Genomic DNA, 21,279 nt, shown 5'->3' with positions numbered 1-21,279 from the left:
TTTTCTAGTTGTTACCTGTTCTTATTTTTATAGTAGCCGCTTATTCACCAGAAAATAAGAAATTTTTATAAATAAAAAAGAAAATAATACCAGTTTGGGACAATACCAAGGGAATAACTTGTGATTTCTTTTTTTTTTTGGCTTCCAACCAGTTTCAAATTGATCAAAAACAACATTTCCACAAATTACTTCTTAATCACAGTTCACTCTGATTTCAAAAAGTTTTCTGAAAGTAGATCTGTATAAGACATTATATAATACAAAGATTAGTTCTGCAATTAGAATTAAAATAGGAAAAATATTCTATTATAGAATAGTTACTTGGTTTCATATATAGAAACACTATTAGTGCTACTTTGATTTTTTAAATTTATGACAACATGTTTTCTTAAGTTTATAGATAACATCTTGAGTATTAACAGATTAAATAATCATTTAGATACTTATTTGAAAAATTTTTTACACAGAAAGAAAATAAAGAGGACTTTCTACTCGAACAGGTTACAAACAGAGCTTAGAAACAGAACTCATGCTGACACCAGCTGTCACAGTCCATTTCTCCTGATTCCCAGCAATGAGATACCTGACCTGTATAAACTGGTAATGGGCCAATATATTTTCTTCACACTACAGAGTTAAGACTGCTTGCAATCTTAACAATGCCATTAAGGAAGCTGATGCATTATACATGATGACCCACCTAGAGCAACCTTGCTTTGGTCCCAAGGGAAAGCAAAATTTACTTAATTCCCAAAGAATTTTTTTCCAATAATACAAAAAGAATTAAATCATGAAACCTGAGACCTCACTGAAACCACACTGATTACAAGATGGCAGAGGAACATATGTCTGCATAAGCCTGCCAGGGGGAAAATGCAGTGTCCAGCTCATCAAAAAAGATGCTAAATAGATGACTAACAGTGGATAAAAAGTAAAGTTAGAAGACAAACCCGGAATAATTGTTACATGTGATGAAGAAACAGATATTTTATCAGTTTGTTTAAGAGATTTGTGTAGCTCTTTTACTTTCTTCCGTGTGTGTGTGTGTGTGTGTGTGTGTGTGTTGGGGAATGAAGGAGATGGACATTTTGAAGCACCTTGGCAGGGATACGACAAAATATTGTCGTTTTTTTTGCAGAATGATGACACGTTTTAGCTTCCCTGCTCTTGTCCATAAAACTTTACATTTCCTCCACAGCAGACAAAAGTACATGTAAGAATAAGATGGCATAAGAATGAAGCCATGTGTTTGCCATGTGCAAGATGGCAACATATTTCATATGGTTACAGTTTAAAAGCCACAGCAATTCCCTCTACTGAACAATACTCAGTCTAACTTCCAAGGAGTACAAAGAAGGACTAAAAATAAACCCCAAGAGAAAATGACTGATAAAACAGGGCATTCTTAGAGGGCATTTACTTTTCTTTAGGATAATGGAAATTTTATATTTAGAAGAAAAGAGACTCACCCAAACCAAACGATTACAACTCCAATTCATGGCTTACTAAAACATCTGCTAAGGAAGATGTATTGATAATTGTAAATGGTAAAATGACATGCTGTAATTTACATATCTGTATTTTGATTACTCTGTGACTGTAATTATTGGTTTCCATAAAGAGCATAAATTATAGTGAATAATAGCATGAATTCCAGCATCAGACTGCTTGGCTCCAATTCCAGGGTAAGTTAGTTAAATTTTATGTGCTCAGTTTCTTCATCTGCAAAATGAGGATATCAGTGGTACTACTGAGGGAGTAAATGATTTAAAATATGGAAAACACTTACTAGACTAGTGCCTGGCACATAGTAAGTACCATACAAATGTTTGCTATTTCTCCAACTGCAACTACTAATTCTACTTTTATTATTCTTCAGTGCAGTTACCAGTATTGATTTCATTGAGAATATCAACATAATTCAAAGAGGTAGAGATTGTACAAAATGGGAAATTCAGGATGGTAAAATTTAGAGCACTTATGGGTATAATAATTATTTATTTGCAAAAATACAAAATTTTGAGAATGATATAAAGTCATTATAGAAAATCATCATATTTTTAAATTCTGGTAAAGTGAGTGTTTCTTTAGCCAGAGAGAATATGCCACCGATAGCCTTAAGGAAGCAAAATGAGTTTGGCCTTGTGAAACATGGTTAACTCTTCCAAGTGACTAGCATTAAACTGCTGGCAGCAGTTATTCGCCTCTAAGATGAGACTAGCCTTGGAGTTAATAGATAACAAAAAAAAAAGCATAGTCTTTCCACAGGACAGTAAGAGAGTAACATATGGTGATTCTCAATCAATGAAAGTAGCTCACTAGGACTCCCTATGTGTGTGTTTAGTCATTAAGTGATGTTCAACTCTTTTGCAACCCCATGAACTGTAGCCCTCCAGGCTCCTCTGTCCATGGGATTTTCCAGGCAAGAATACTGGATTGTCATCTCCTTCTCCAGGGGATCTTCCTGACCCAGGGATCGAATGCAGGAGGATTCTTTACCACTGAACTACCAGAGGAGCCCAGGACTTGCTTTACCAACCACCAGATAAATAGTTTTTCCAGTTACACTTTTGTTCAGCATTTAAAATACTTCATAAAACTTCTGTGAGAATATCATGGCTCTTTCAACAGTAACGAGAAAATTGAATCATTCTTTCTGATATAATTCACCATTTAAAATGAAAGCATTAAAAAATGGGAAGCCACTCAAACCCACAGGACCCAAAGGAGGAGGTTTCCTGTGCTGGTCCTATTTGCAATTACAGAATCATCTCTGAATTAGAAGATCCTGGAATTGAATCACACCATCCCTGAAATTCAACTCAATAATTTCTAATCAATTATTAGAAGATTAACCCTGTTTATACATTTACTTTTTAGAAAGTTTAGATCTCATTCTTGCAGGCTTCTTATATCCTGAGGTTAAGAAAAATCTTTTACGTCAACTGTTAGGAGCTAACGAAGTCATTAAATATAACAAAGTTTAAAACTGATTTAGCTATAGCTAATAACTAATTATTATGTATAAGGAAAATATATTGATCAATATTTCTTTAATCATTCTAATTTAATTACAAGTCATATTGATGTTAAGTCATGGCTAAACTCTTTTAGAGAATGTACTTGAGAAAAAATGTTTCCAAGTCATCTAATTTTAAAATATGTATATTTGTGGTTAAATTATTTTTTAAGTAGTGTAAACAAATATTATGTCCATAGCTATGACATCTGAAATGTTCTCTCTGGCCAAAATAACTTATGTGAGGTACCTGCATGCCCATCTCACCTATGACACCTGCATCTTTAGTTTTCCTTTGCACCAGAGGTTCCGCTCTCAGAGTTTAAGCTCAGTGCTGAGAGTCCTTAACCTAAATCTCCCCGCAAGTGCAGCAGAAGAACATACATACAGATTCTAACATATGGGTAGTCGCATCTGCCAAACATTCCTATCATTGTAGCAGGAGTCCCTCAAGGACCAACTAAAGGTCTTTAATTGATAGTCTGCCCTTCAGCTCGCCTTAAAATGATTACTGGGTTTCTTTACTGGATAAATACTTCCCCGTCTCCTCAGAGTCAGGGAAAATGCCTGAAACTCCAATTTGAAATTAAGGGTGATAAAACTAAGAACTTAGGTGACAACTATAAATAGATCCATTTAAAAAATTCCTTTATAAAAGCATCTTCATAGGCCATATGACTTCATTACTATCTAGGTGACTAAGTATTCTTCCCATATCCAAGAAGTTCTAGAAAAGCTACTATAGTGAGAATTCAAGATAGAAAGCCTGTTTCTATCTTGAGGAAAAGATGTAAATAAGAAAGACATTTTGGAAAAGAAGTACTGCTGCTGAGTTGTTCTCCTTAAAATAAAAAGAGAGAGAGATTTTAAATAGCCTTTGTATAGATTACTTGGCTACTTTGTATAGATTCCGTGGCTATTGCTTGTATTTCATCTCAAAGACAGCCTCAAAAACAAAGATATTCTAAAAGCTATTTGAAAAAAGATTCATCACTGATACAGCAATATGGGAGGCTCTGTACTAAGGCATGCAGCAAAATTTACTGCACACCAAGGTCTGGTTTTTCTTTTCTATTTAATCATTTACTCTTCTTGCTTCTATAGAAAGAACCAAGAATATGGACGGTAATGCAGTTCTGAGAATCAATAAGGAAACTGGATACGCAGGATAAGTAAAAACAGATTAATCCCTTTGTTCATCTTTTCTGCTGCAATAAATATATGAAATGACACTTTGGCAGTTAACTAGCTATTTTTGTGCTCCCCACGACTAAAAAAAGAAACAGTTCAAGCACTTATGTACTATTCAATTATATGCAACGAGTTTGGGAAAAATCTACATCTCATAAAAGGATATGTTAAGTAAAGGTGTCATTAAAAAAAAAAAGTAGAAGCAGAATAAAGTCACTAAACTATAATGTACATTTTAGATAAATTAAATCCTGTCACTAAAAATTGAGATGATTTTTTTTCCTAATAAAGGAGTCTACAATGTTTTATAGCACCATATAATCACTTGTGGGGGTTTTTTTGGTAAAAATAAAAATTCTTAAAAGATACCTTAAGAAACATTATTTCTTTAACACATTGTGCATGTTTGAAGTACTCAAGTATTGAGAATTATGTTCCTCAAGGACAAATCTAGAAAACAATATAAGAAAACCTGAATATAATTCAAGATCACAAGCAATTTTATATGGATGATTTTCAGGTTTATAGACACTAGAAAGTTAGCATAGGCCAGGAAGGTATCCATTGTCCTGACAGTTATCACATGTAAATTTTTCTAAGTGATTTCTTATAGCTGTCCTCCACTAGTATTTTTTTTGCCTGTCATTGACACAGTCATTTTGGAAGACAAAATGATTAAGACGGGATTTTTAAGGTATATCTCTCTCTCTCTCTTTTTTTTAAAGAAAATAGAATTGAGCTGGAAATCTGACTTTAAAAATTGAATGCAAAGGGAATCTCCTTGTAGCACAGCCTCCTGCTGGGGGACAATACTGTGCTGAGCTAGAAATCTTTCATAAACCGCCAAACCTCAGGGAGGGGAGATGGATGTGACCAGCAGGAGAAAAGCTATCTTGTAAGAAAACACTCAGGCTTTCTCCTTGCTTCTATATCAACTTCCCTGATACTCAGTTCCCAGAAGTGACCATGGCCATTTCAGTTTGCCTAAACAATATTTTTTAAAGGAAAATTCCACCACCATTCCATCAAAGTAAAAGGTTCCCTCTCTCTGCTCAGTCACTCAGTCATGTCTGACTTTGCAACCCCAATGACTATAGCCTGCCAGGCTCCTCTGTCCACGGGCTTTTTCCAGGCAAGAATACTGGAACGGGTTAGTCACAATAACCTCTCCCACCCCTTAAGCAAACACGTTCTCCTCTGACACCTGCTCTTCAACACACAGCACTCTCTAATCTCCAGACTTCAACCTTGACCCACTCTCCAATGCCTTCTTACCCATCTTCTTACTGCCACTATGGAACCAGTTAGGACTTTGAGACAATGATCCCTGAGTGCATTAAATTCAATTAAGTGATGGGCAGTAAGCAGTTAAGTGCCAGTCAAAAGTCAATACTGGAAAATGGATGTCTCTACATATCCATCCTTAACGATTAGGATTCTGATTCAAGGACAGGTTAGGAGTGGTCACATTCAGTCTAGAAATAATTTGAACTAATAAAAGAGATACCTAGCAGTTATTACTTTGTGATCATTATTATCAGAGATCAAGTAATTTAACCAAATACTATCAGAACTAATAACACTGGTGACTGGTCATGATCATTCACTGGTAATGATACAATAACAAATCATATCTCTTCCAAGACATCTATTTTTACTTTTTGACTCCAAGGAAATCTACTTCCTACCCCATCCATAAATGCAGAAGATTTACCATTCCTTTCCTCAGTTCAGTTCAGTCGCTCAGTTGTGTCAGACTCTTTGCGACCCCATGAATCACAGCACACCAGGCCTCCCTGTCCATCACCATCTCCCAGAGTTCACTCAGACTCACGTCCATCGAGTCCGTGATGCCATCCAGCCATCTCATCCTCTGTCGTCCCCTTCTCCTCCTGCCCCCAATCCCCCCCAGCATCAGAGTCTTTTCCAATGAGTCAACTCTTCGCATGAGGTGGCCAAAGTACTGGAGCTTCAGCTTCAGCATCATTCCTTCCAAAGAAATCTCAGGGTTGATCTCCTTCAGAATGGACTGGTTGGATCTCCTTGCAGTCCAAGGGACTCTCAAGAGTCTTCTCCAACACCACAGTTCAAAAGCATCAATTCTTCGGTGCTCAGCTTTCTTCACAGTCCAACTCTCACATCCATACATGACCACAGGAAAAACCATAGCCTTGACTAGACGGACCTTAGCCGGCAAAGTAATGTCTCTGCTTTTGAATATGCTATCTAGGTTGGTCATAACTTATCTTCCAAGGAGTAAGCGTCTTTTAATTTCATAGCAGCAGTCACCATCTGCACCGATATTGGAGCCCAAAAAACTAAAGTCTGACACTGTTTCTACTGTTTCCCCATCTATTTCCCATGCAGTGATGTGACCAGATGCCATGATCTTCGTTTTCTGAATGTTGAGCTTTAAGCCAACTTTTTCACTCTCCTCTTTCACTTTCATCAAGAGGCTTTTTAGCTCCTCTTCACTTTCTGCCATAAGGGTGGTGTCATCTGCATATCTGAGGTTATTGATATTTCTCCCGGCAATCTTGATTCCAGCTTGTGTTTCTTTCAGTCCAGCGTTTCTCAGGATGTACTCTGCATATAAGTTAAATAGGCAGGGTGACAATATACAGCCTTGACGTACTCCTTTTCCTATTTGGAACCAGTCTGTTGTTCCATGTCTAGTTCTAACTGTTGCTTCCTGACCTGCATACAGATTTCTCAAGAGATAGGTTAGGTGGTCTGGTATTCCTATCTCTTTCAGAATTTTCCACAGTTTATTGTGATCCACACAGTCAAAGGCTTTGGCATAGTCAATAAAGCAGAAATAGATGTTTTTTTGGAACTCTCTTGCTTTTTCCATGATCCAGCAGATGTTGGCAATTTGATCTCTGGTTCCTCTGCCTTTTCTAAATCCAGCTTGAACATCTGGAAGTTCACGGTTCACGTATTGCTGAAGCCTGGCTTGGAGAATTTTGAGCATTACTTTACTAGCATGTGAGATGAGTGCAACTGTGCGGTAGTTTGAGCATTCTTTTGCATTGCCTTTCTTTGGAATTGGAACGAAAACTGACCTTTTCCAGTCCTGTGGCCACTGCTGAGTTTTCCAAATTAGCTGGCATATTGAGTGCAGCACTTTCACAGCATCATCTTTCAGGATTTGAAACAGCTCAACTGGAATTCCATCACCTCCACTAGCTTTGTGCGTAGTGATGCTTTCTAAGGCCCACTTGACTTCACATTCCAAGATGTCCGGCTCTAGATTAGTGATCACATCATCATGATTATCTGGGTCGTGAAGATCTTTTTTGTACAGTTCTTCCATGTATTCTTGCCACCTCTTCTTAATATCTTCTGCTTCTGTTAGGTCCAGACCATTTCTGTCCTTTATCAAGCCCATCTTTGCAGGAAATGTTCCCTTGGTATCTAATTTTCTTGAAGAGATCTCTAGTCTTTCCCATTCTGTTCTTTTCCTTTGTTTCTTTGCACTGATCGCTGCAGAAGGCTTTCTTATCTCTTCTTGCTCTTCTTGGGAACTCTGCATTCAGATGCTAAGATGCTTGTGTCTTTCCTTTTCTCTTTGCTTTCCGCCTCTCTCCTTTTAGTGTTCTAAAACTCCTACTATGGCAATTTTCCCGAGATATGAAAAATAAAACAGGCCTTATACTGGAGTATGTCTTTACCACTTTTGCCCAGGGCAACTGATGCTACCAAAAAGCTACCCAAATGCATAACCAAATTTGAGAGGGATACCTAAAGGCCCATTACACAGACTACCATTTCAATTTAAAGATAAGATTATAAAGGTGCAATTGTTAGGAACCTCCAGAAAATGAGGTATGCATATAATAAGTCTAAATAAGATACATTTCACTTTGTATGGCTATCCTATTTTACATTTGCTGTTGTTGTTCAGTCACTAAGTCGAGTCCATCTCTTCATGATCCCAAGGATTACAGCACGCCAGGCTCCCTTATCCTTCACTATCTCCTGGAGTTCACTCAAATTCATGTCCATTGAGTCAATGATGCTCTCTAACCATCTTGTCCTCTGCCATTTCCTTCTCCTTTTGCCTTCAATCTTTTACATAAATGTAGACTATATGGTAGATAGCATGGTGTAAGAGTCAGCTCCAGAGATAGATAGCCTAGATTCAAACTGCAGCTCTACTCCTCCTGCCTGTGTTACTTTCAGCCAGTTATGTAACCTCTCTATACCTCAGTTCCCTGTCAAGTGGGATAATAGTTATTTTATAATTACAGGCTATTTGGAGAATTGAACATATATAAATTCATATGACTGTCACATCATGAGCAATAAATGTTAGTGATTACTATCATTAGGATTATAATACTGATGAACCAGAGCCTATGTAATGGGACACTTTAACTAACCAAAATCCTGGCACTTTTCAGCTTCAAGACAGAAAAAGCTAGCTAGCAATAAGACAGCAAACTGCATGGTTTAGACTTATTCACTGCTCCTCATCAACTCCAGTTTCTTTTGTCATAAAAATCCAGAGCCATAGTTCAACACAATCAAAACAAAAAGATTTTGTTCCCAGGGTATTCTAATTAATTGAGATTTCGCGCTTACATTCTTAAAGTTTATGTTAAACACACAGAAGTTCTCCTTAAACTAAGGGACAAACTTCGAATTTAATTTTTAAATGAATTGGAAATAAATGTAAGTGAAAGATGATATTCATATATTTCATTTAAAAAACACATAAAAAGTATTTATCATGTTTTTCAGGCTAAAATTTTCTTTGTAAACTTTGATGGGAAAAAAGGTTTAATAGAACTTTAAAATCAGGATTATGCACCTCTCTGATCAGAATAAAACTTCCTTCAATGAGACACAGAATGCCTTGCAGATAATACAAATCATTATCTCAAGGATAGGTCACTAAAATGTATTTTATTTTACTGTAAATATAAAATTACAATCAAGGGCAAAACCCAGACTGTGAGAGACTGCATAGGATAAATCACCTGACTTCTTCAACAAATAAACCGCAAGGAAGAATAAAAAGAAAAATAAGGGATAACCAATGGAATAAAAGAGAGTTTTTAAAAAATCAAGTAAGACTAAACTCTAGAACACACTTGGGTAATAAAACTATAAGCAAAAGTAAGGAAAAAATAACCACAAAAGTCAGGAGAGTGTTTACATGTTTTATAAGAGGAGGGAAGGCCCTGGGTTTGGAAAGCAGCACATGGAAGAACAGGACAAGCTCTACTTCTTAAACTCCTGTTCAGAAGAAAATAAACACTTAGCTAAAACTCTTTATATTAAACATTGGTCCTAAAGAAACTCCTGGGTGATGTTTGGTCTCATATACCTCAGACAACACCATCAGTTGAAAGACACGTTCTTATGCCTATGAAAGTGAAAGTGCTAGTTGCTCAGTTGTGTCTGACTCTTTGCAACCCTTTGGACATGTAGTGCATCAGGCTCCTTTGTCCATGGAACTCTCCAGGCAAGAATACTGGAGTTAGTAGCCATTGCTTCTCCAGGGGATCTTCCTGACCCAAGGATCAAACTTGGGTCTACCACTTATAAATCAGAAAAAAAAAAAAAATTTTGTTTGAAATCTTTTTCAGAGTTTACCCAACAAGAACCAGTATCCTGAGATTTCTGTCTCCAGGGATTTAAAACTCTCTGGGACATCCCTGTTGATATAATAAGTTCATAATTTTTCCAGATGAATTTTTCCAAATGAATACAAAGCCAGGCACCTACCCTAGACTCAAGATTTCACCTCTTTGTTCTCAGTGCTACCCTTAAAAGCCAATTTCAGAAATTATTTTCTGTGATATAATCTAAAAGAGAATTACTTGCAGTAATATTAATCCCACAAAGCATAACTCCAACAATTCCTGTAGTAAAGACTTCTTTTACTGATAATTAAGTTTTCCCCTAAGCCAGTGACACATTTTAATGATAAATTCTGAAATATAAAAAAAACCCAAATTGTATATTGGAAGCATCATGGAAAATTAAAATTATCATCAGCACTTAAAAGATTCTCAGAGTTTTCCCCAAGAGAAAAATTTTACTTACTTTTACTTCCACAGTCTTCCCTCCATGTTCAATGTGTCTCTCCACATATTCAGAGGACAGCAAATCACTGCGGGAAAAAAAAAGAAATGATAATGAAAAAGGACCTTGAATATGTAAATCATTTGAAAATCACCATTGTTGACAACATTCCAGCATAAATGATTTGTTTAATATAGATTTTAAGGCAAAAACAAAACTTTTTAGGTTTCTCTCTCTTTCTTTCATACACACACACACAGCCTGCTGCTGCTGCTAAGTTGCTTCAGTCGTGTCCGACTCTGTGCAACCCCATAGACGGCAGCCTACCAGGCTCTGCCGTCCCTGGGATTCTCCAGGCAAGAACACTGGAGTGGGTTGCCATTTCCTTCTCCAATGCATGAAAGTGAAAAGTGAAAGTGAAGTCTTTCAGCCGTGTCCAACTCTCAGCGACCCCATGGACTGCAGCCCACCAGGCTCCTCCGTCCATGGGATTTTCCAGGCAAGAGTACTGGAGTGGGGTGCCATTGCCTTCTCACACACTGCCTAGTACTTGTAAAAGGATATGAAGCTGAACTGACTTATCCAACTGTCACCCCCTTGCTTAGCAGAGCTAATTCCACCAATAACGTTCTGCAAGTTTAGGAAACTACCATTATTTTTAAGACATCTTATTCTTCCCTTTTTTACTTTAGCTTTTTTGTATACAAAGATTTTAATTTAAATTTTTATTATTCCTTACATCCTTCTTAGTTTCCTTTGCTGTTTCTCTTCTCCAACGTTTGAATAGTGAGGTACTCCCAGGAGATAGTCTCTCCATATTCCTTGGTGCTCTTTTCCTGTCTCATGGCTTTAAATATTAAGACACTGTCAATATCTAATTTTTAATTTCCAATTCAGACCTTTTCTTTTTCTCAAACTGGAGATTTAACTGTCTACTGGATGTCTCTGCTTGAATATCTAATAGGCATATCAAGCTTAACATGCTAAAGTGGAATTCTTTCACCCTCACCCACTCCCCACCTCCTGTTCAGCCACAGCCTTCCCCAACAGCTAACTGCTTTGCCCCTAACTTTGAAATGATCTTTGCTTTAGCTTTATATCAAAGAGTTTTGATTTGCTACTATACCATGCCATTTCTCATGTGTTATGTCTGATATTTTATCTAACAAAATGTTTCCCCCAGAAAAAAAATTAAACAGAGGCAAGGAAGTTTAGAAAAAATGAAAAAGAATATAAAGCTTTCTAAAATAATCTTTTTTGAAATCTCTCCTAAACAACCACCAGCTTCTTATATATTAATAACTTTTAAATATTTACATCATCTTAAATATACTTATCTCTAATTCTACATATGAGAAAAAATTTCCCCTTTAGTAAGGTGCCTCAGGACACAACACTCAAGAAATGTTTTAAAGTCTTTAAATTTTTAAAGCACATTCACATCCTAACCTTTATCAAAGACCATATCCCCAACAGGAGAGGTACCAACCAGATGTTTTCAAAACACTGCCCCCAACCTTACTATCAGTCTCCAACAACTTCTCCATCAGTGAGAGTGGCAGCATTTGTTAGCAGAGCCAGCCAGGTTCCCTCTCTTGGGAATCTGAACTAGTAAATTCAGAAGAAAAAAAAAAGTTACCAGATGAAGGAAAGAGAAATAGAAAATCAAAAATAAGCAGTCTCTTGAGAGAAACCGAGCTGTGCCAGTGGGTGAATCCTGTCACCTCAAACCTAGTCTCTCTCTTGGTGGCTCTCAAGCCAAAAGATACAACCAAGCCAAAGAGCTGGAGAATAAAGAATTTATTACTTGCAGCAAGTAAGGAAAACACCTTGCCCAAAGCAGTGTCTTCCCCAAGAGCAAAACTGGGACGTTTCAAGTAAAGGGTATGTGCATATTCATGAAAAGACGAGAAAATTCAGCAAAGAATTGGGGGAACAGTCTATAGAGTCCACACTTCAGTTGACTGAAATCATGAGGGTCAGCAAAAAATCGACATCATCTTTCCTTAGGTTCCACTTGATGTAATGATTGAGCACTAGCCCTACATGAGTTTAAAGTCTGCAAAACAGCTCAAGAAAGTACTTAAGGCCAATCTTTACCACTGAAACAGAACTGGGAGTCTTTACAACTGATTAATTATCTTTGCTGTTGCTATTTCTCTTGCCTGAAAACAGTTTATTTTGTTTCCTTAAGATCATTATTACTGAGATCTGCTCAAGGTCAAGCACTTGGCCAGGCTTATATCACAAATGGCTTCTATGTCAAAAAGCTATATCTAGTTCTTTTTCTCCAGGGACACCTCCTCCTCACCTTATTTGCTTACCAAGTCAGAGTAAAAGCCCCACATCTCCGCTGAGTAAGCCACAGAATCCAGAACAGTGCATCCTTAATGTTGGATCCTTTCTCCTTCACTGCCACGTGAGTAAACCCCCATGATGGGAGCCAGCATGAGTAAGATCAAAAGCAACTATGTAAAATGATACTTAGAGGGGGAGGAACTGTAGTAGCAGTAGGAGTAATAATAATAACAATAACAAATTTCTAAAAAAATAGCTTTTGAGTCTTCCAGGTTTTCAAATTTCAAGGGAATATTCTTCTTTGAATTATAAAATCAAGAAATTAAGAGAGTATGAGTCACCACAGGAATGTAATTACAGAGAAGAAAAGCCTCTGCTCAGAAATTATGCAGCTATTTCAATCAAGCCTCTATATGTAAAGTTTTGCTGGAAAGGGCGCTATGTAATTTAAACCAAAAGCAGCCCACACAATTTGGTTCTGTTTGTTTGCAGTACTGTGGAAGTCGGGTAAGTATTGTTATTTAATTATTGGGCTGAAAAACCTTCTATTTAAAATATCATATTTTTTTCCTCTACTGAAACATAAAAATCCTTACTACCACCAACTTAGAACCTCAGTACAAATGTTTGAAGCCTCCTAAAGTAGAGATAATCAAAATTATCTTTTTAAGTTCTATTATTTATTTTAATCGTCATTGTTCATCATTAAGTAGGAATCTACTTAAGTTTAAGCACAGGAAAACAGAGACTCTCCTTAACATATGGGAAATTTTATTTCATCTGATCAGGAAGAATTTACTCCATATTAATAGTTTACTCAAAACTGCTGCGTGAATGATTCTTTGTGAATTTTGAAAGACAGAAGGGAAAATCATTTCCAGTCAAATTCTAAACCCACTTTTTTTTCTAAAGGAAGTAAGGAAATGTTTTAAAAATTCAAAATGAATTCTGGGGTCTCCTTTTAAAAATTTATTTGCATGCCATAATAAGCCTGGAAAAAGCAAAACAAATACAATGTCAACATTTTCAGTCATAATAATGATTATCCTTTGTCTAGCAGGCAACTGTCATGAATCAGGCAGCTGGTATATTACAAAGTTTTGGAATTTAAAAACAAAAGCAAATATTTTTATTTCCTATCCAAACTGCCATTGACTAGCTTTGTGACCTTGGCCAAGTTATTTAATCTTTATGAGCACAATTGTGTCCATGTCTAAAATGAAGATAATAAAAATTTCCTTATAAAGTTGGTATGGTATTAAACCAGAACATATGTGAAAAGTCTCCCAAATCCTGATTTCAATTATCCCAGTCCTTATGCATCATCTCCTACCCATCTTTCTCTTGAACTCTCACTTTAACTGTTTGTGTTACCGAACCCAGGTTTGGCTCAAAGCCAATACTTGAGAGACAAGTGTTGGTTGGAAAAAAAAAAGTTGCTTTAATCAGAAGTCCAGCACCCTGGGGAGAAAGCAGATTTGTGTCCAAAAACCTATTCCAAACATTCTACATGACCAGGAAAGTTTTTAAAGAATCATTTGGGGAGGAGGTCAGAGTCTTCGTTATCTTCCACTGTGTGCAAACTTTCTTCAGACTGGCTGCTAGTGAGGTAACACAGGGACCTCCCAGGTGGCACTAGTGGTAAGGAACCCTCTTGCCAATGCAGGTAGACATAAGAGATGTGGGTTTGATCCCTGGGTTGGGAAGATTCCCTGGAGGGGGGCACCAGTAACCTACTCCAGTTTCCTTGCCTGGAGAATCCCATGGACATAGGTGCCTGAGGGGCTATGGTGCATAGGATCACAAAGAATCAGACACAACTGAAGTGACTTAGCATGCATGCATACACGAGGTAACACAGTGGTGTTCCAGTATTCCAGGAATCTTGCAGTCAGTCTGAAGTTACCATCCTCTACCTGGATGAGGGCCTTAGTTCCTACAGAAGAATCCAAAGGTATTGGGAACCAGGATCGTGCCTTGATTGATTCAGCCATTTGGAACACAGGTCAAGGAGACTGAATGAAGCCCTTAATCCATAAATAAGAATGGGTAAATGGAATGGCCCTTGGAGGGGACCTACAGTGTCCAGTTCCACTTCATTTGGAGATTTTTACACCATTGACCCTACCTATTACTTTTTCACTGCCATTCATCTCTCTCTTTTCCACCTAATCTAGTTTACAGTCCATGATTTATCATGAAATCGCTCCCTTGTTCCTCTTCCTCTCTACACTATGCTCACTTGGCCAAACTTCAACCTTGGTAAAACATAACTTTTCTACTAATCAGTCTGACCCTAAGAAGCAGAACATCCTGAATGGTCATACATCTAGCCACATAATTTATGAATACAATGGCATGTGGTCCCCCTTATCACAACACTGACCATAAATCCACTAGTGCATTTTCCTAGTCAATTTACTCTGAGAAGATCCTTTCACATTTTTCTCTCCTAAAATCCCCAAGGCATTTCTTCATTATAACTCCCTGCTAATGACTTCACTTCTATATTCACTGAGAGAATGGAAACAGAAAAAGGCTGCTTCATCTTTCCAATCTACCAACACCCCTGTTTTCTGAGCCAGTCTCTGAAATAGAATAAGACCCTATGGGGCCTTCCCAGGACAGAACTTCCTCCATGCCCTCTGCCTGACTTGTTTGTAGAAAAACTTTAGTCAAATAATAAATATAATGAGAGAAATGATAAAATGCAGAAGCAAAGGAAAATAGTAAAACAAGACCAAACAGTAGTAGTTTAGTCATTAAGAAAAGTCAAAGACATTCAATTCCTCCTCAAGGGCTACAGATAATATTCTGAGCCATATCCTGTGAGCTGTTTTGTAGATAATGAAATCCCACTAGGAGGAAGAAGTTAACTACATGATGACCAGACTACAGCCATGACATAAGTTGCCACAATTCTGAGAACCAGACTTAAGAAAATCAACCCTGGAACTAAAGATCAGCTGCACCTAAAATAAGCAAAATGATGCTGATCAGACCACTACCTGACTAATTCAAGATGACTGTCAGAGCTGACTGTGCTGTTCTGCATATAGCCCCCTCCCTCTGCCTACACACCTCTGAAACTCCCCTTTAAAAACATGCCCACTGATTAATGGTGGAGATTTAGACTTTGGACATGAGTCTGCCTTCTCCCCCAGTTGCCAGCCTCCAGAAAAAAGCAGACTTTCTTTTCTATCAACACATGCCTCTCCGGTATTGGCTGTTGAGCTGCTAGTGAAATAGAAATTGCTAGGCAGTCAGTGCAGGACCCTGAGACCTCTGTTTTATTTTCAATAAACATCTCGCTCTATTAAACTAAAATTATACCCTTTGTCGAGAATTCCTGGAATGTGTCCTTGGTCTGGTAAATTATCAGCATTCAGATCCAGGGAAGGGCAGTATTTAACTTCTGTTCCTATGAGTGATCATTAATCTTTAGCCCATACTTCTGGTCCATTGTAAAATGGCCAGTGGGCATGAAAAAGGGTGGCGACTTAATCTGAGGATCAAGAAAAGCAATGAAGATGTTAAACATCTTGACCTTTAAACTGATTGGTTAAAAATGACATACTTTAAGGACAGGAGCCAACCAAAACTGTACAGATTAATACTGGTAAGGATATAAACTGCTCTAAGTCCCAACTTGGGGGGACTCTTTACCCCCTCTCAGTGTCTATGCTGACAGCTTTGTACTTTCCTTCTCTTTAATAAATTCTATTCAGAACTCAATATGGTTAATGCATAACTCTCTCAGATAAATCCCAATATTCAAGTCTCCATTCAAAATGTATCCTACTAATAACTTCACAATGAAGAAAACTGGGGACATCAACCTTAACTGAGTGATAATAGCTAACACTGTCAATAACAGAAGAAACCAAAATCATGAGCCCCTGCAGTGATGCACTGAGGAGGCATCATTACAGTATTCCCACTAAATATGCATAAGAAAGAAACAAATAAATAGAGAAATCCAAATCAGCAATAGATTTTCAACAAAATAGCCTCAGAGAAAAGACCTAATTCAAAGTGCTTCCATGCAAATGTGACCTCAAGGTCAAGATCAAATCAAGGACATGATAGTAAGACCCTTTGATAAGACCTCAGAAGGTCTTAGGGTTATTTGCTTAAACTGTATCATCTATATTTTTAAAGTTTCTAATATTTTTAAGAGCCTGCCTATTAGATTCTCAGCTATAAAACGTTTCTAAGAATCTCAAGGTATGATTCATAGATATTCTCACCTAAACAAAAAGACTTCTAAGAATCTTAAGGGCATTTTAACTCAAAGTTCTAAGTACAGAAAGGCCTGTCTCAAGACTTGTGGATTTGGTCTGTCTTATGGGATAAATGCCAATAAGATTCACATGAAAGCCAAAAAACCACTGCCAGCTTGGATTAAAACACAAAAGTTAATTCAAGTCTTTTACAGCCAGGAAGCAGACCTAGAAAGATACTTAGATTAAGGCCTGGGTCATTTCTCATGGAAAGAAAATGGTGACGTAAATGGTGGAGTCAAGAACCATAGGCAACCACTACCAGGAAGATGAACAGAGCTTTAATCAACATATAATCCCTTTCCTAAAACAGGGGAACTGGTGACTATCAGAATTTCAATGGACCAGTGATAGCTGGGTATCTCTTATTTCTCTGGTTTTTAAATAGCAATATCTACTGAAATCATCCTATCCTTATCTCCCATTGTATATTGAGTATATGTGGAATAGATAACTTGTCCTTTTAGTTCAAAGCCCTGTATCTGTGTCACCTCATCTACAAATCTTTAATCAGATTGAGATGATAAGAATTTGAACCTTGAGTTTGAGCCTGATAACATAATGGAATGAGATCCTCCAGGAGTCTTTGAAGGAATATGTGCATTTTACATATGTGAGAAATGTAAATAATTTGTGGTCAGATGATAGACTGTGATTGAACAAAGATGTCTACAAACTCTTTGTCACTCCTCTCATGGTAAAGTGAAGATCATTTCTCCTCTCCTTGCATCTGAGCTGGTCCTAGAACAAACACAATGAGACAGAAATGATATTGTGTAACATCTGAGATCTGCAACTTTCACTTCCATGCATATGGAACTCTCCATCTTTGAATATTTGAATCCATTCACCATGCTGTAAGGAAGTTTAAGTAGCCATACAACAAGACCCTTGTAGAGTTTCTGGCTGACAGCCCCAGTTGAATTTCCAGCCAAGGCTGGCAATAATTCCTAACCATATGATTGAGACCAGTTTGGATCTTCCAGATGTAATATAATAGTGCCCCAGCTAATATCACATGAAGCAAAACTGCCCAATCAAACTCAAAATTTTACAGAATAATACACTGCAAGGCAATAGGCTAATCATGCCTTCTTATTCATATATTCAATGATCATTACATTGTACAAAATTAGCATCATTTCCTTAGAGCAGTCTCCGGGGAATTCCCTGGCGGTACAGTGGTTAGGACTCAATGCTTTCACTGCAGGGCCCAGGTTCTATCCCTGGTCAGGGAAATAAGATCCCATAAGTTGTGTGGCATGGTCCCCGCCAAAAAAGAGACAGAGAGAGAGAAAAGGTGCACAATGTAACTTGTTTTAGATGCTAACATAGAGACAACTTACAATTTTTTTACTTTAAGATGGTGCAAAAGCTATATGCATGTGGTAGAAATCATATTTAGATTTTGGATTTTGACTGTTTGCTGGCCTAGCAGTATGCTGTATGATACTCTCTTGTGATGCTGGGCAGGTCAGAGAACAGCAGCTCCCAGTCAGCCACACAATTACAATAGTAATCAATCTAAGTACTTACAGCCATTCTGTTTCCATGCCAACCTTTCCATTTTTCATTTTTAGTACAGTATTCAATAAATTACATGAGATATTAAATACTTTATTATAAAGCAGGTTTTGTATTAGATGATGTTGCCCAACTATAGACAAATGTAAGTGTTCTGAGCACATTTAAGGTAGGCTACGCTAAGCTACAGAGAAGGCAATGGCACCCCACTCCAGTACTCTTGCCTGGAAAATCCTGTGGATGGAGGAGCCTGGTAGGTTGCAGTCCATGGGGTCCCGAAGAGTCGGATACGACTGAGTGATTTCACTTTCACTTTTCACTTTTCACTTTCATGCATTGGAGAAGAAAATGGCAACCCACTCCAGTGTTCTTGCCTGGAGAATCCCAGGGTGGGCTGCCGTCTATGGGGTCGCACAGAGTCAGATACAACTGAAGCGACTTAGCAGCAGCAGCGGCAGGCTAAGCTATGATGTTCCATAGGTTATGTGTATTAAATGCATTTTCAACTTATCAGGACATAACCCTATCATAAATTGAGGAAGTTCTGCAAAAGAATTATAAAAGTTTATATATGTTCAAATATGACTATAATCCACCCAGTGAAACAGTGAAAAGCCCCATAGGTTGTGGGTCACAATGGAAAATCAACAGATTCCGTTAGGTACTTAGACCACGAAAACCTTTTCAGAAGTATAGAACTGGGAAAATAGACATTTTAAGGACTCAAATTTCATTATTTTATTTAAGAGTAATAAAAAATGATAAGCTTAGAAAGTTTTTTAAAGAAAACTTTCTTCCCATTCTATACATTGTTTCCCCCATTTCATCTTTTCTCTCCTTTATTTTCTTACTCTGTTTAGCCAAGCATTAATCTTCCAGATTTCTCTGACAAGCTAATGTCTTTTCTGAGAAGCCTCACTATGGAAAATGGATAAATGTCCTGAACTTTCATATCACTGAGAATTAATCATCCAGTTTTTAGCACTGTTATGTGCAAAAACTGTTATCTGTATACTCAGTATGTAATAACTAGTATTTAAAATTCCTATTTTGTTTAAACTAAGTTAAAGGGAACCTACAAATGTGAATCAAAAGTTTTTTCAAGATCTGCCCTTGGATGAGAGTTTCATTTTATTATTTTACAGTTTCTAAACATGAAAATTCCTTTCCTATTTATACATATACAAGAGATTTTCTGTGTACCCTTGTACCTAAAGGGGAGACTATTTTAGCTATGTTCTGCTGAGGAAGTCTTAATCTGACGAAAATTTTCAGGGAGCTTACATTGTGAATATCAAGGACTAGGGACTTAAAGTAAAAATGATCAGATGAAAGTTGCAATAGGTACTGTCATTAACATTAGCTCTTATTTATAAAATCCTTATTCTTACTAAGGCAAAAGTTTCCAAGCCTTGCTTTAGAGCAGAATCATGGTTTTGTTTACTAATGACTGGTATCCCCACATCTACCAAATCAGAATCTCCTAGGTTTATTATGATATATGAAAAATATACATGATGATATATGAAAATATATATACCAGGACATGAAAGTACAATCAAATTATATCTAAAAATATTCTAGTAAAATTTTATTAATATAATGGTATGTTGGCTTATTCTTATCATTGTGACTCATTACCACATTGAAAGCCAAAGACACAAGGGAACCCATTACAGCAAAGCAATTAAAACCAATCCCTGAAAAATAGTATGGCAAACAATGAATGGGGTTGGGGGGAACTCCATTACAACCAAATTAAGGACTGATTTTTTCAGAAAAATTCTGCCACAATTAGTTAAAAATATACTTAGATTTTTGGTAAATACCCTAGAAGTGAGAGGTTTTGGTATTCTTGTTTTTAAATTGCAATTTTTAGGTGTGGTTCAAATAAATTATTTATTTAGACTAATTAAAGATTTCAATTTCTATATCAATTAGTTGAAAATCATCAAGACAGAGCTAGCCTCAAATTCTCTCTGTTGCCATCTACCTAATTAACATCTTTACCTTCATTTCCTTCCTCTCTACATCCATGTTCTAGGAGTGAGACCATACCCCTTAGCTGGACTCCATAGTCACAGGTCAAGAGCCCAGTGCTCAAAATAAGACTTCTCCACACTCTCACTTGTGCAATGTTTTGAGTTGGAATCAAATGGGAGTCCCAAACTCTGTTAGTTCCTGTCAAGACAGCATCTACTTGCCAACAAAACTCACAGTGATATTCTTTAGAATCATTAAGATTAACCAAATCAGGCCTTTTGTCTTAGTTCATGTAGTGGCCTCAAGAAGCTCAGGCTCCCAAATCACCCTTCATCTCCAGCTCTCTAACCTCCATGTGGTTCTGCCCCTTTTCCCATCATGCCCCATCTCCAGATATGATGCCTTTCAGAACTTACTCATGGCCATTAAGAAAATCCCCTGTCTCTAATCTCTTCTTTGATTACTTGCTTCATTATCTTCCCCTGGAGGAGGAAATGACAACCCACTCCAGTATTCTTGCCTGGAGAATCCCATGCAAAGAGGAGCCCGGTGGCTTTCAGTCCACAGGATCACAAAGAGTTGGACATGACTGAGCAACTAACACTTTCACATTTTCACCATCTTACTCTGAGAACCAGCTTTCCAGTGGAGAAACTGCTTCTCCTGCAAACCCTTAAGTGTAGACTGCACATCTGGAGAGGATGGGGGATGCTACCCTTTTTACCTCTCATTGCTATGTCATGCCATTCTCCCTCATTCTGTTAGGGAAATACTGACTGAAACCACCCACCCTGGCCAGGAACCAGAGAAAACATTTGCATGAGTTATTTTATGACAGGAGGTCCCGGTAAGGAACATGGAAATAACAAGCCAAAACCAATCAGGAGAATTCGGGAAAGGTACTAACCTCCCAGAATCCTCCTCGCTGGAATCCATCTTGGCTGA

The 21,279-nt window shown here is 37.4% G+C and overlaps 1 protein-coding gene across 1 annotated transcript in view; it reads right to left on the bottom strand.

Annotated features, from left to right (window-relative positions):
- The window catches only part of ADAM22 (ADAM metallopeptidase domain 22), a 235,196-nt gene that overhangs the window by 102,870 nt on the left and 111,047 nt on the right, over positions 1 to 21,279 (bottom strand). Inside the window, exon 4 of the mRNA XM_040259774.1 lies at positions 10,268 to 10,334. Coding sequence (XP_040115708.1) covers positions 10,268 to 10,334 — 67 coding nt within the window. The remainder of the gene's footprint in view (positions 1 to 10,267; positions 10,335 to 21,279) is intronic.

This window comes from Oryx dammah, unplaced genomic scaffold (assembly GCF_014754425.2).
Source record: "Oryx dammah isolate SB20612 unplaced genomic scaffold, SCBI_Odam_1.1 HiC_scaffold_18, whole genome shotgun sequence".
NCBI lineage: Eukaryota > Metazoa > Chordata > Mammalia > Artiodactyla > Bovidae > Oryx > Oryx dammah.
The sequence above is the reverse complement of the archived record's forward strand: the minus strand, read 5'-3'. Positions and strand labels throughout refer to the sequence as shown.